This window comes from Lolium perenne, chromosome 7 (assembly GCF_019359855.2).
Source record: "Lolium perenne isolate Kyuss_39 chromosome 7, Kyuss_2.0, whole genome shotgun sequence".
Lineage (NCBI taxonomy): Eukaryota > Viridiplantae > Streptophyta > Magnoliopsida > Poales > Poaceae > Lolium > Lolium perenne.
The window spans coordinates 87,296,849-87,312,056 of record NC_067250.2 but is presented as its reverse complement, the minus strand read 5'-3'; the positions used below and the strand labels follow the sequence as shown (position 1 = coordinate 87,312,056).

General features: G+C 47.5%; 1 protein-coding gene across 1 annotated transcript; it reads left to right on the top strand.

The window, feature by feature from the left end:
- The first annotated feature begins 226 nt into the window (after positions 1–226).
- Positions 227–1,514, top strand: LOC127316755 (uncharacterized). Its single transcript, XM_051347222.1, has one exon. The coding sequence runs from the start codon at positions 355–357 to the stop codon at positions 1,105–1,107; it is 753 nt and encodes a 250-aa protein (XP_051203182.1). The 5' UTR covers positions 227–354; the 3' UTR covers positions 1,108–1,514.
- The last annotated feature ends 13,694 nt before the right edge of the window (positions 1,515–15,208 follow it).

Below are 15,208 nucleotides of genomic sequence, written 5' to 3'. Positions count from 1 at the left end.
GAACAGCAGTGTGCTGCTTCGTCGTCATGCAGGGCAGCGAGCGAGGTTGGTCATGTCTGGTATTTCGACAACTTTTTAGGTCGCTGGTTCATGGTGGTGGCCCTTGAATCGGTTTCCACCACATATCACCAATGCTCGCAAAGTCGCAGTGGGCTTCACACCTATGCTTAATTTGGTGGTCTTCGTCTCCGGCCGGTCTCCCTATATATACAAACATGCATGATCTCCACCAAGAACAGACAATTGGAAACGCCTCAGAGTGCACTCCCGCATAGAAAAACACTCGCGCGCTGCAAGAGTGAGCGTAAGCTAGAGCCTAGAGAGATCGATATTGGTAGTGATATTCGATCGATCATGGCGTGGAGAGAAAGCTACTTGGACCTGGTGCTGATCCCAGTGGGGCTCCTCTTCCCGATCGTCTACCACCTGTGGCTGTGGCGCTCCGTGCACCGCTACCCGCTCCACTCGACCATCGGCATCGGCGCGGCCGCGCGCCGCATCTGGGTGCTGTCCATGATGAAGGACAACGAGAAGAAGTCGACGCTGGTGGTGCAGTCGATGCGGAACGTGATCATGGGCTCCACGTTGGTGGCCACCACCTCCATCCTCTTCTGCACCGGCGTGGCCGCCGTGCTGAGCAGCACCTACGCCGTCAAGAAGCCCATCAGCGACGCCGTCTTCGGCGCGCACGGCGAGTACATGATGGCGCTCAAGTACGTGGCCCTCCTCACCACGTTCCTCCTCTCCTTCCTCTGCCACTCCCTCGCCATCTGCTCCCTCAACCAGGCCACCTTCCTCGTCAACGCCTTTTCCCAGTTCTTCGCCCTCCCCGACGGCGGCCGCCACCTGCCGGTGAACAAGGAGTACATCGTGGATGTCCTGGACAGGGGGTTCCTGCTCAACTTCGTCGGGAACCGGCTCTTCTACGGCGGCGTCCCGCTCCTGCTCTGGATCTTCGGGCCCGTGCTGGCGTGCCTGTGCTCCATGGTCATGATCCCGATACTCTACAACCTCGACACGGTGTACATCCAGAGAGGAAAAGGCGGCGAGGTCAGTGACAGAGTGGAGATGAGTGATGTTGACAGTGACGACGGCATGCAAGTTTGATCTGAAAACTGAAATTGTGGAGGGCAGTGACAGAATGGAGATCGCCGTGCAGCAAGAAAGAAGCAAAAAACTTTCCTCGTTTGGAACGCTTGACTAGTTTCATTTGACCGTAGTCAATGAACCGATTCTCGTTACCCGCAAAAAAAAAATGAACCGATTCTCGTGAAATTTCAACAGAATTTGAGCGCCCTACAGAGGTCATGCTTGTGAGTCAGTGCAAGCTAGAAGATGTCGTTCAACGCTTCGTTTTCAGTAACTAATAAGGGTTATTCATTGTACCAAACTTCATGACAGTTTGACAACGCCATAGAGAAGTACTCCAAATTGCACACTACACTGGCCAATGGTAATGCTTGTAAGTCCTATTCGGCTATTCCATTCTGGTGCAATAAGACATTATATTTTCATTTGATTTTGCCCCTTAAGTAAAAAACTAGTAAAAATACCCGTGCGTTGCATCGGGAGAGAAAAATTTGCGTATATACATTGTTGCCTGAACACAATTGCACCACTCATGATCGTCATCGGATGCGTGGAACTAAAATCATGTGTGAGGGCCGTCGACAGCAAACTCATACTCCGTGTAGCTACTCTTTAGGCCACCAGCAACTGCCTCCCCGATGATCTTAGGATCGCCATAATTATTTCCTCGTGGTCACTCGAGCGCCGGCATAGGAGTTGATGGCAATTGAAAAGAACTACGGAAGAATTTATTAGTTCTTCAATTACCTTGAATTAGTTTCTATATCCACAAATCGGTAATAAACAAAAATAACCTGGTAAACAAATTCCAGTAGATGAAGTAAATAAATTGAAACATAAATAAAATGTGTGCATCACTTCTTTTTCCTATAACATCTCTATTTGATAATAGAGTTTGGAAGATGTCAGGAGACGATTTGCTGAAGAAATACTGAAAAAAATGTGCCCTCCTTCTAAGTTCGTCAATTCCATTGATGATTTTGACGTCAGGTTGTCACACAGCGGTTCCCTTTTGCACAGGCACGGACCTGGTTCGAGCAAACCCCATCATCTGCTGTGCTCCCGGCACTGTCGCATTGTCGATTAATGTTTAGCTCATCACACTACTACACTACCCATCTTTCGTTCATGCAGAAAAAAAAAAGGCAACGTTTCAACACAGTCCAGTTTAATGCATAATTCCCCTTACTTGCCCATCATCAGCACATGGAGAATTTTATTCCCTCCCGATTATAGTTCATTTCAGACCAATCAACATCGTTGCTTCTTGATTCCAGAGGCACCTTTGTATTCCAGGAAACTTATGAATGTACATAAAAACCGGTGAGACTCTTCGATTTGTCTATTGCCTAATTTATAAAAAGAATCTCTCTGCTGGTTGCAAACGTATGCTTTGTCAGTTCGTTCTCCAGCGACCGCATCTGCCTTTCCCCGCATTTCCATGTGCTACCGCTTTGGTGAAGAACAAATCCGGCTAGGCTTTTCGTGGCTGCAGCACTGGGAGGATGTGATGTAGCCGCGGATTTTGGCAAGCTAGATGGGGCAAGTGGCAGCTAGCAACCACGCTCGCTGTAACTCTACGTCTGCAACCTGGGCACTGCATCCACCCTGTATCGATGAGATCTGCTGGTTCAGAATGGAGGTGACGATGGGCTGGTGGCGGGAAGGGCAGCGCCGCCGGCCGCGTGTGATGCAGAGGATGGGAACAGCGCCGCCGATTTCCGCGCCCGCCCGCTGGCCTCTGCCACCGTGAGCCTAGATAGTGCGGGCGACATGTACGGCCGTGGCCGGTGCCACAGGAGGATGTGGCCATCACGGGGAGGGACTTGGCGTGCCAGCGTGGATAGCTTTGGCCTTCCAGCGGTGCCGGAGGATGCGGTCGGCGCAGGCGCGGCCTCGCGGAGGCGGCAGAGGATGGAGCCAGTGCGGCGTGCCGCAGCGGCCGGAGCTCCATGCGAGGGAGGACGGGGAACGGGGTCTTCGGGAGCCTCTTCGGGTATGGAGCCGGGCCGCACCAACGAGCAGGAACTCCATCCTCGCAGCTCTGGCCTGAGCATCTCCTTGAGATCCCCGCCACCAAACTACCGCACGCTGCCCCGGCAGGCGGCAACGCCTCCACTTTCTTCCTCCCGGGCGTTCCCCTGCTACCTAGCTGGTGTGCTGCTGCCTGCGTCGCCCTGCCCCTACCCCTGCTGCTCTCGAGCTCCGGTGTGACGGCCTATGGCGGTCGAGGATGCAAGTGTGGCGAGTATGGGGGAGGAGCTATACCGGCCGGCTTGCTGGGGGAGGCTACGCCGCCTTAGCCGCATCGGCAACACAAGGATTTTAAGGGTGGCCTCAGCCGCCGGGCGGGATTCATCGCGGGGCAGGGATGGGTGGGCGCTGGCGGCGTAGGAATCGATGGGGTCGCCGTCGGTCTATTTCTTTTTTCTTCGATCGGAACTAAAGCGAATCGTTATTACTTACCGGTGGCAATGGCTGTAATATTGACTGAAATACAAGGGTAATTAAAAAACGGACGAAAATTTAGGGGAGAAACCTTCCTTCCTTTATTAGTAGGTAGAGATGTGTCTAGCTTCAACAAGTTATTCTTTTGCACGAAATGCATGGTCATAATTTCACGCCAGCTACTTGAGTTTCGTCAAGCCTGACCGAATTTGATTAGTATTCAGTTGTCTCAATTCTTGACAAGATGAAGTTATTCTTTATTTCTTTTGCTAGCTATAATCATGTCATGTCAGTGACAAGTTGATGCAGCTTCAGTAATGTGCAATTGTTATTTCATTCATGTGCAATTCTTCTTCCATTCATGGTTGGAGAGACGATATTCAGATTTAATTGTGGGGCGGGGACAAGAGACGGTGGGGACAAAGATATGCAATCCTTCTTTCATTCATTTTTTTCGAAATGGGGATAAGACACCGACTTCTGCATTATGGTGATGCACATGGCCTTCTTTCATTCATGTGTAATGTGTTTCTGGATGATATTTTCCAAATATTTGTGTTACAGCTCTATGAAAAGACACTGGTAAAAAAGATAAGTTGCATTGCGCACATACCTATCTAGATTCAGACTGAGCGACCTCGGGAGTACAAGATCCATTAAATCAACCAGTCACAAGCATCACATGAGCTAAAGCCACATATCATATTGGACTATTTGTCCATCTAAAACGAAACTTCTATTTCTCGATGTCTCCCATTCTCAAGCTAGATTAGATAATCTTTCCCTTCTCTTGCATCATATTCGATAGTAAGAAAATAGTGTAAAAAAAGATGTGGTGAGACTATTGAAGGATGGATAGAGGGAAGATACCATGCCAGTGGTTATATATAAGGTATTACCCATGCAGGGGTGCAAGAACTGCGCGAGTAGTTGTTGAGTACATTAATTCCGGAACAATTCCATTCAAGTTGCATGAGGATTTCCATAGTAATGGATGCATCTACCACCACAGGTGTAAATATGACAGAATTGGTATGCCTCTAATGGTTTAATGGGTACACGTGTTGTTTGTTTTCCCAATCAACCATCACCACTAGCATAGAACGCTACCTCACCGGCCACACTTACATGTAATCACTCATGGGTTTTGTGCTGGTCAAATGGTTTTGAAATAGTGGTGAGAATTATCACCACTGACCAGTGCAAAGGGCCGGTTAGTGATGAGGATTATAGGAGCAAAAAAAAGGTGGCCTAGAACGACAAGGCACATTGCGCTCATACAACCCCGCTTAAACCCTAGTTCAACAATTCATTTTTCACACCCGCCACAACCAAGAAACTCTAACGGTATAACTCTATTGCATGGTTTTTTTTTTAAAAAAAATAACTCCCTCCATTCAAAACTAATTAATGTTATAGGGTTGTCTTAAGTCAAACTATTATACAAGTCTGACAATTTATATTGAAAATTGCTTTTACATCTACTACGCCAATTTAGTTTTATTAGATTCATACTAGTACAATATACTTTCATACTTTTATACAGATTTGACATTATTATAGATATAGATATTAACAAACTTTCTAACTTTGGTTGGCACTAAAGACGTTTGACTTAGCACAAACCTGAAACTTCAGTTATTTCGAAACGGGAAAAGTACGAGTGATAACTACAAAAGAGTTGTACTAGGAAGGACTGAATAACTAAATTAGAAAGAAAGAAAGAAAGAAAAGGCCTCTAGATGAGAGCGGACGAATAGCGCCCGGGCTCCCTTGGTCTCGTTCGAGTGTGTGGCTGTGGTTAATCCACAAGCATTTAATGATCTGTATTGCAGAATATCCGGAAAATGGTAATACATTGTGATACGCACGTATAGATTGGGAGGCAGGGTACAGAATAAATGCATCTACTTGGCAGCGGTGGAACTCCATTTAATATCAAACCTGTACCAGTTTCGTTAAATCCCATTGTTGGCACATGATGGGCCAGTGGTAGTGCTTGGCCAGAAATTCTTGGCAAAGCATGTTCATAATGACACGCCTGAGAAGTGAGAAGTGATGCAAGGTGGAATTCAAGGTCACCATCTCTGATGAACTATCCTTCGAATGTTTAATGTACGAGCGCATATGGGAATGCTCTGGTCCCATGTCCTTAAGGGCATCTCCAACGGGCCGACGCAATTCGGACGTCCGAAATGTCCGTTTGCGTCGGCCCACGGATATCATGCGGCTCAGGGTGACCGTTTGCGTCGGGGTATCTCTAGCGGTGCAGACGATTTTTTTTAGCGGAGACATCGTCAAGGTCGTTAATGGCGGTTTAACATCCCGTCGAGGCCTGCCGCCGGCGATCAACGGTTTCTGCGCGACGACGGTCGTTCCCGCACTTGGCCAATACATTGGTAAATTTCACCGGTGTTTCGCCCGCGCGGGAAACGACTTGCGTGCCAACGCTGTTTCCCGCCCTGCCGTGGCTATATATGGTGGACACCGGCGGAGATGACGGGCACACCTCAAGCTAAACCCTACCATCCATCCATGGCCGAGCACAACCTTAGCTGGGATCAGGTTGTTCACATGTGCCGCCAAGCCCACCCGAGGACGAGCAGCTAGTCGTCGACACTTTTTAGGCCGACCAGCTGTGCCTGGAGGCGGTAGAAGCGGAGGCGGCAGGGCGCGCGCAACTCCGTGACCGCCTCACTGCGGCCAGGGCGGAAATCGCCGGCGCCAGGGCCGAGCTCACCGAGGCCAGGGCGGCGCTCGCGGAGGCGCGAGCGGCGATGGCGGCCCCTCCGGCGGCCCCACCCGCGGATGCCGTCATCCACGACATCGCCGCCGCCGACGACGTACCCTGCCGCTTCGAGTGCGTTAGCGACCAGTGGATTCTAGTCGCGTCCTTTGAGACCCTAGCTGGGGATGCCCAGCGCCGTCAGCCTTCGGCAACGGAGGAGGAAGCCCACAGCTATGCGGTCGCCATGGCTCGGGGGTACATGTGCTCCGACCTGGATTCGCTCCAGCGGACGGGCCCTTTTCCCGCGCGGGTCGAGCAGGAGAACCGGGAGATGAGGGCGCCATCGCCGCCAGGGACGAAGCGGTGGCGGAGGTGGCTAGGGACAGGGCCTACTTCCACGCCCAGTTGGCGGCGTTGCAGGCAGCGGACGCGGAGGCGAGCCAGGCGGAGGCGGCGACAGCGGTGGCGGAGGCAGCGACGGTGGAGGCGGCCAACTCTATGGCCAGAGTCCTGTGCGACTCTTCTCTGGCCGAGGCCCTCGAACGCCGCTGGCCCCTCCGGCGGCCAGTAGTAGGCCGCGCGACTGCGAGTAACCCATGCCGTGGTAGGCCGCGTGACTGCGAGTAGTTAGGGCCATCTTAGTTTTAGGTTAACTCGACTAACTATCTCTATAAATATGGTCCTTTGGCCAATCAATAATACAAATATTATGGTTACCTAGTCACTGCCAACCGGGCCCGGATGCAACCACTGCAGACACTTTCCGCGGCCGCGCACCGTCCGCGGAGACGCAAACCTGGCGCATATTTGGGCCAGGTTTGCATTGCCGCGGACGGCCCGGTCACTTTGCGTCGCCCCGCTGGAGCAGGGCCCAGACGCATTTTCGGTCACGACGGACGCAAACGGTCGCTCAGCGTCCGTTTGCGTCGTCCCGTTGGAGATGCCCTAAGGTGAGCCTCCCGTCGCCACACTTGTACCATTTGTGTTACAATAATTTGGGCTACAAAAAATTGTATTTTTTTAATGGCAAGTATAAGCTGAGAACCTGAGAGCATCTCCACGGGCGAGCCCAATAGCGCCCCGATAGTTATTTGGGGGCCAGTGTGAAAATTAGGCTCACACCGGCCGTGTCCGATAAAGCGCGACGTAGTTTCGAGCCCAATAGAATCACCGCCAACCCCGTGTTGGCCCCTACGTGAAGGGTGCAGATCAGTGGCGCTAGCAGCCTCGTCCACGTAGGAAAACGTCCGCGCGGCCGTTCTGCCAGCCACACGCGCGTGTTTCCCACCAGCGGGAAAATTGTATGAATAGATTTATGTGTTTGAAAACTGTTTGAACTGTTTGAAAATATTGTATATATGATGTATATAGGGAAAAAAGGGGACGCCGATATGGGGGGGGGGGGGGTGTGGGACGGCCATCCCTATAGTTCAGGAGACTGGAGACCGTAGTGGCGTCCCCCATAAGATCGTGTCGGCGCACCTACCTGCGCCTATTTAGGGGCCGCCGGTGGACATGCTCTGAGGTCCCTCTTGCTTGCAAGTCCTTGTACATTTACGGATGAAGGATATCCGTCCAAAACATGTGTTGAAGTGGTGGTATACGCAAGGGATATATTGCCAATGCACCTGAAGCACCACCAAAAGGACAGTGGTATGGTGATATTTTTGAACTGCATGCGCTCACAGCTTTACCTGAATGCGATAGAGATGGTTCCACTTGGGGACAGAAATGTGAGACCTACAAGGCTGAAATGGAGATGATCAAAGAGGCCATGTTGAAGCTCGTGGCGGTGGAGGGCGATGGACTTGGTTTTGAAGAAAGAAAAATCACAAAAGAAATCCAGAACCATAGCGACAGTTGCGGAAACATGCCCAAGCACTAAAACAGGTGGTGCGACGACTACCATGACTCTAGATGCAGCGCTATTGGCGCCATCAAAAAACATGAGCGATGGAAGGTTGACCAGTAGCAGGGTCATGACTCCATGTGAATTGACTTCAAATTGAGAACTCGCTTCTGCACCATATGCAGGCAGCCCGGATGTAGGAGCACTACGGGTAGCGGGGTGGACAGCTGAGAGGCCAGTGGCGGGTCGTTCGAGACGTTTTGCAGGATGGACTCCGCTGAGCTGAGTTGAGAAGCTCGATTCGAGCTTGGCAACTCGGCAGGGCTGAGAGGGCTTTTTAGTATGAGGTGGACAATGTTGAGTTGGCCCCACCCGACCTACCAAACAACAAAAGTCTACAAGAGCTGGGTCGAGATAGGAAAGTCTGAGTTCACCCAACTTACCAAACACACCCTAGATGCCCTTTGAGGCCACCAGGCGCGACGAATCCACGATAAGAGGCGAAACAATTCAAATTGTGGCCTTGCCCGGTACCAGAAGAACACATACATCTCAAATACAAACGATTAATAGAAACCACAATTTCTGTATATGCAAACTTTGTTCTAAAATGACATTTATTTGTGATAGGTCGGTGCAGGGTTATGTGAGAATGGATTAGGATCTTCCTAATCTTTGTACCAATTTATGCATTTCCCGTATGATTATTAGTGCTGTGCGCATGAGGTTACACTGTACGAATATGACATTCAGATTCACTATGGAAAATGTGCGAAAACAATATCACCGAAAGTCTCTTGAATTCGTCGCTTGGCGAATTTCTCCTTTCAGACCTCTGTCCTGAGTTGTTTGAACTTATTGGCACTGGTGGAGTCCTAGCTCATGGTTTTTTTTAGATAAAAGGTACTAAGTGGCCGACTTTAAATTAATAAAGCCCTTAGGTTCGACAAGCAACGAGTTTACACATGCTACGGCATACAGCTTCGCCAAAGAAAAACATGCTGCGGCATACAGCTTCGCTAACTAAAGCCAAACTACTGGTGGAGTGCTGGCTCATGGTTGCCCTGAAAAAACATGGATAGCTATCAGTGAAGATGCATGCATGTAAACCAAAATGTTAAGATAACTGCATAAAATTAATCACATAAGATCATGGCAATCTGCACAATGAAAATTTGACAAGTCTGAGGGGATTATATTAATAATTTTGAACGGAAGGTGTTTTTGGCTCATGAGCACTAGTGCTCTCTTCAACTTTTGTAAATAAAAAATATATTTAGAAGTTTCAAAAAAAATATGAAAATAATTGTAGACTTTATCAATGATATATATCCTACAAGCATGCTGCCAAATAACTAGCGGAAATTCTTTGTTATTTTGGGCTAAACAAAAATGACAAAAACTGATATTTTCTAGAGATTTGAAAATGGGCATACTAGATCTGAACTTTTGTCATTTTATGTAGCTCGGAATACAAAGTATTTGAATTTGATAACATTGCCTATATTCGGATTTTTTAAAAAAATATTAAACTCAAAAATGTGATTTCCAATTTTTTTTGTAAAACGAGATCAGTGGTGCCCATGTGCACCAAACTTCTTCCCATTCTCAACCCTTACATTGATGTGCTGCAATAAGCCGAAATTAATTATATATAATGGAAGAATATACTGGCCTTTCATTTGACTAACTTGAACTATAGATTAAAATAGCTGTACCGACCTAATCAGACTGTTAAATGGCATTGCTAAACACCTCACATTCGGCGATGTGTGGCTACACCTTGCATGAACGAGCAATATTGCCCGGAGCAGCAAGATCTGAGCTAGCTCCTGTGGTGTGCTGTAGCGGGGATCCATACCACGCTGCTGGGACGACTCGACATCAACGCTTATTGGGGAACAGCTTGATGGTCTGAATGTCTGATGGACCGGTTACGAATTCAGTCCTCAGCGTGTGGGATTTTAGAGCCGTCACTCTGCAATAAATGTTCTGGCCTGTCGTTGTGTCCATATCGGCTTGCTTTGGTAGAATGCATACGAGTGGGGTGGTTGCCTTGTCTTGCTGCTGTATTACCTCCCAAGATTACAATTGCTTTATACAACAAGGCATTTGATGTCAGCGAGAGAAACGGAAGGCTTGATGCGGGCAGGATAAGCGGACCACCACAGCTCGGGCTGACTTCCGAGTTTTCGCCTCTAGATGAACTTTCGGTGATAAAATACATCGGCCGCCGCCTAGTGAGCAGAAATGCATGAGCGGTCGGGAAATGGTCAAAATGCAAGCATGTGCGCTACGGCGCAGCCTCCATCTCGGTGCCTCTGGCCACCGCTAGACTCTAGGTGCAGCGGAGGAGTGATTGAGTGAAAATCCTTCAGTCCTCCTCCTGGTACTGACTCGTATAACTATCTCGTGTCCCGTCTCGTGTTGGTCATCGGCCGTGTCCTTGGTCCGACGCGCACGGGAAAGTTATCTTGGTGCCACCAGTTGGTGGATATCACACGGCCGCATTCGTCCATGCATGTCTCTCGGGGGCTTGATAAGCTGCTTGGAGCCTTGGAGAAGGCTGCTGGTGCCTGGAGGCTGGTGGTGATCTTGTCACGGGGCAGCACTGAAGAAGAACGTGTGCGTCATGGGGTGTGGTGGATGCGGTAGGTACACAATCGTCTGTGCTGGCCTCGTGTTCCAACAAATAACCATAAAACGGTATACGCAGATATTTGATAAAATATTTACAGTTCAATAAATAACTGTAAAATTTACATCGTCAGTCAGACGGTACAGAAGCAATAAACAGTATCTTGTTAAAAGATTAATTTAGAAAGTTGCGCAAACTGCTACACGAACACAGTAGTTCAAACACACTCAACTAATAAAATACTCCATCCAATCTCTTTTAATTGACTCGAATTTAGTATAATTTTATACTAAATTTAAATCAATTAATAAAGACCGGAGAAAGAATAAAAGAAGCTTATCACTATGTTCTAGTACAATATAAGCCGAACCAAACTAAAAGAGTTTGCTAAGACGTTTTATATTACAAAATGGGCGTAGCCGCGATAGAACCAGGCAGATTGTCCACGGGGTAGGTCGGGCACGGTTTGCAAGTATTAGTACACCTATTCGCTTTCAACTTACCATTACACGTCCCCATTACACGCATGGGGTTAGGCTGCAAACAAAGCTGAGATCCATCACATATCGTTTGGGTGAGTCACTTTTTTTTTTTTTTTTTTTGAACAAGGATAGGCCCGGAAGGGCCTGGATACTGCACTAAACTAACAGCGGTGTGATACAAATTACATCAAGGACGTTGTTTACAGGATGAAATTTATCTATGTCCTTGGCTATTACCACACAGACCCTAAACAAAGAAATGAAAACGCAATCGGGTCCTTCAACACCGCCGGCGAACTCAGGTCTGAAACGGCGGCCGTCTACACCAGCATCCGGGACTAGACCACTTGGTGCAGTGAAGAGGGTGAGCTCCGCCGCAAGACCAACACAGGGCTTCCAAGGGAGGTAGAAGAAAACCTGACGCATCTCCGGCATCAGGCCCTGGAGTTGCTGCCCGCCAACATCAAGGGCCGGCCGCCAATCTTGGGATACCGAGGATATCCTCCAGGTTATCGCAGTACCACGAACTCCCCATTCACCTCCGTCGTTGCAGTGAGCTCCAGCAATCACACCCTTCTCCTCGCCTCCACAGCCGGCCAGAAGAGAGAACGGCGACAGCAGACTCCAACAACAGAGAAGACCACCAAGCTGCTTATTGAAGAAGACCTCACCATATCTGCCGACCACGCCTAGCTTCCGCCTCGAAAGCTTGACGAAGAGCTTCTCCGGCGACCGCTTGATGCCGCAGCCAAGCACCAGGGCGAGCAGCCTCCAGAAGAAAGGAAAGACGGCCTTATTTCGGGAGATGCCTATCTCCATCTTCCTCCTAGGCTGGAACTCCCGCCTCCAGAGCAGAGCCGCGAGGACGACAGAGCAAAGGGAGCACCAGATCCGGCCGATGGGATCCAACATCCTACCCCCAGACTCCACATAGGGAAAATCTAGATAAAAACTAAACCTACTACTACTTCCGGCGCCCTTCCTTTGCCTACTCCAGCCAGCATCGCCGGTAGCAGCGGCTCCGATCCGGCCCGGTAGCGCAGAGGAAAGAACCAGGAGAGCGCGGCTTCGGGAGAGCTTTCGGTGGAAGGGAAAGAAGAGCTTTCCCCCACATTGCTACCTTGGGGTGAGTCACTTGTGGTGGACACTATCGGCGAAGAAGGAAGGGAGAAGGCAGCAGGTGGTACATTAACGTGCACTACGGGAACGCGCCACTGTGCCGACGGCCAGATCCTGTGCCGACGGCAAAACATCGGGGCCGTCGGCATAGGACCCATTCCGGCCAGGCCCGCAGGCAAGCCGTCGGCACAGGAAGGTCTGTGCCGACGGCGACCGTCGGCATAGTTTCGGCCGTCAGCACAGCCTCTCCGCCGTGACGGCGAGGTAACAGCGTCAGTCTTGTGCCGCACATATATCAGCCCTGTGCCGACGGCTGCACAACTATTTTCCATTTTACCACATTAATCTTCAAAAAATCATAACTAAATCATTATAATTCAAAAAATACAAATAATATATCAAAATTTTCAGAAAAAGAAGTTCTATCTCGAAAAAATAACAAACTTGAAAGATTGCAAATATCTTTAAAACCCTTCTTAATAATTAGCTATCATGTTTGATGTTTTATGGATTAGTAGAGTCTATGTGTTTTGTTGCCAGTTCTTAACATCAGGGTGTGGATGATTTGCTACGGCTTGTTGATACTGTAATGAACCTATCATATGATGGATGGTTGTATGTCGTTGCCGTTTTGGATTTATATAAAGCCGAGTCTAGGCCTTCCATGTTTAAAAATAGAGGGAAAGATAATTTGCTTGAAGAATGACCGTCGCGCGAATTGCAACAACCAAAAGTAGCTGCAACAATTTTGCGTAGTTCATAATCTTGATGGAGACACACACTGAATCCCAAGTTTCTTTCCCTCTATTTTTAAACAGAAGCTCTGTTTGATCATCTTCAAACAAATTAAGGGTGAGGTCATTCTTCAAACACACAAACCTATCAAAATAATATTCACGCAGACGGTCATTCTTCAGACAAATCACTAGACAACACACACACACACACACACAACACTAGCACATGCTATGTTTGATCATCTTCATACGATCGGCCATTCACCCTTAATTTGTTAGTGACAGACAACTTAACTAAAAACATACATAATAGTCCTATGTTTGATCATCTTCATATGTTGATCATCCATTCACCCCTGTTAGGGATTGGCAACTGAACTGAAAACATACACCATAGTCTTGTCCTGCATAAAGTTGGAAGAGCTCGAACATCCAAGACAAGCACAGGTCCATTTCAAAAAATTCAAAAACGATCAGAACCATGTGAAACCTTCGCGTGGTGTCATATTATATGTCATAGTTACAAGGAAAAATATTAAAGTTGGAAAATTACAAACATCACAAAAATTTCTTGTAGTTTATGTAGTACATAATCTGATGCTTATGAATTTTTGGAAAAATCATTTTTATGTTCAAAATATGATATAGATGTCATATTTGTATTCCTCTCATTTTTCTAATCGATTTAGACATATTATTTGTCAAATTATGATTTACGGATTTAAAGATATTGATTATTCCATATTAAATAGAAAAGGAAAAAAATAAAATTATTTTATTGTCCATTTGAATTCAAGATTACTATACTTATTCTTGTAGTTTATGTAGGTAATTGTTTGAAATTAAAAAAATATAAAGATGTGCAACATCAAGGAATAGGGGTTAATAATATTGATATGGTATTATTATCAACAAGGTGTCATTTGTTTCACGGAAGCTAGTCTAAATGGAACCGAGATGTTAAGCGTGCTAGGGGTGGAGTGTGTGAGGATGGGTGACTGACCGGAAAGTTTGACCACGAGTGGAATTTGACCTAATATTAAGTGTAGCTAGAGTTGATATTAAAAAAAAATTGAAAAAATTTGAATTTTTTTAAAAAAAAATTCAAGCCAGAATTACCAAACGGCAGTTATTTCTATGCCGTCGGCACAGGATGCTGTGCTGACGGCCAATCTGTACCGACGACAACTTTGTCTGTGCCGAGGCGTTATTGTGCCGACGGCTGCCGACGGCAAGGCAAGTTGTGCCGACGGCCGCACCTTGACTGGCTCCCGTAGTGGTGATCCGTTGGTGAAATCGTGACTACAATAGGTCTTATGCATGCTTAGAATTTCATTCTCTAGCCAATTCAACTAAAACAACTATTTGATGCAAGGAGACTAGCCAATATATTTTAGAGATTTGCTAGTTCTCAGAATTTCGTGCTCAGTTAATCTCACACCATTGATTGCATCTTGATTAGTACTAGTCATGAGTTGCAAATGAGTTACAACTGAAATTTGATGACATCATCTAACTGAGAACAAATTAGTTCTCGTCGACTGAGAAATAGTCACACCCTATATTTTAACACTACCTACACACACTTGTAGGCTAGTTGGCTTTTCCCTAGATGCACGTCTTGGTTCATGGGTCTATGTCGTGGATAGATCTTTCTAGGGAGATAGGTGATGTCTACTTTTAATACTGAGCTGGCTGGTATTTGATCTCAAAACCTTATACGAGATCAGAGTTGAGAGATCTCAAGTTTAAGACCCAGCCAAGGTTGGGAACGATGATTTTATGGCAAAATTTGAGTCCATACTGTTGTGAAGTGTATATGTGGATTGCCTAGCCCTTTTCATCAGTTCGGACTGTTGGTTCAAGTGGCTAGTGCATGAAGCTTAACATGGTATCAGAGCCACAGGTCTCAAGTTCAAATCCTGGCTTTCACATGGTTTTCGCAATTAAGCCTAAAAATTATTGTTCCCCCCTCTATAGCCATCGCTGTTTTGGTGTGCTCTTCTTTTTTCACGTGTTGACTTTCTCTTCTCCCGTCACACGCGAGTGGGGGTGTTGTGAAGTGTATATGTGGATTGCCTAGCCCTTTCCATCAGTTCGGACTGTTGGTTCAAGTGG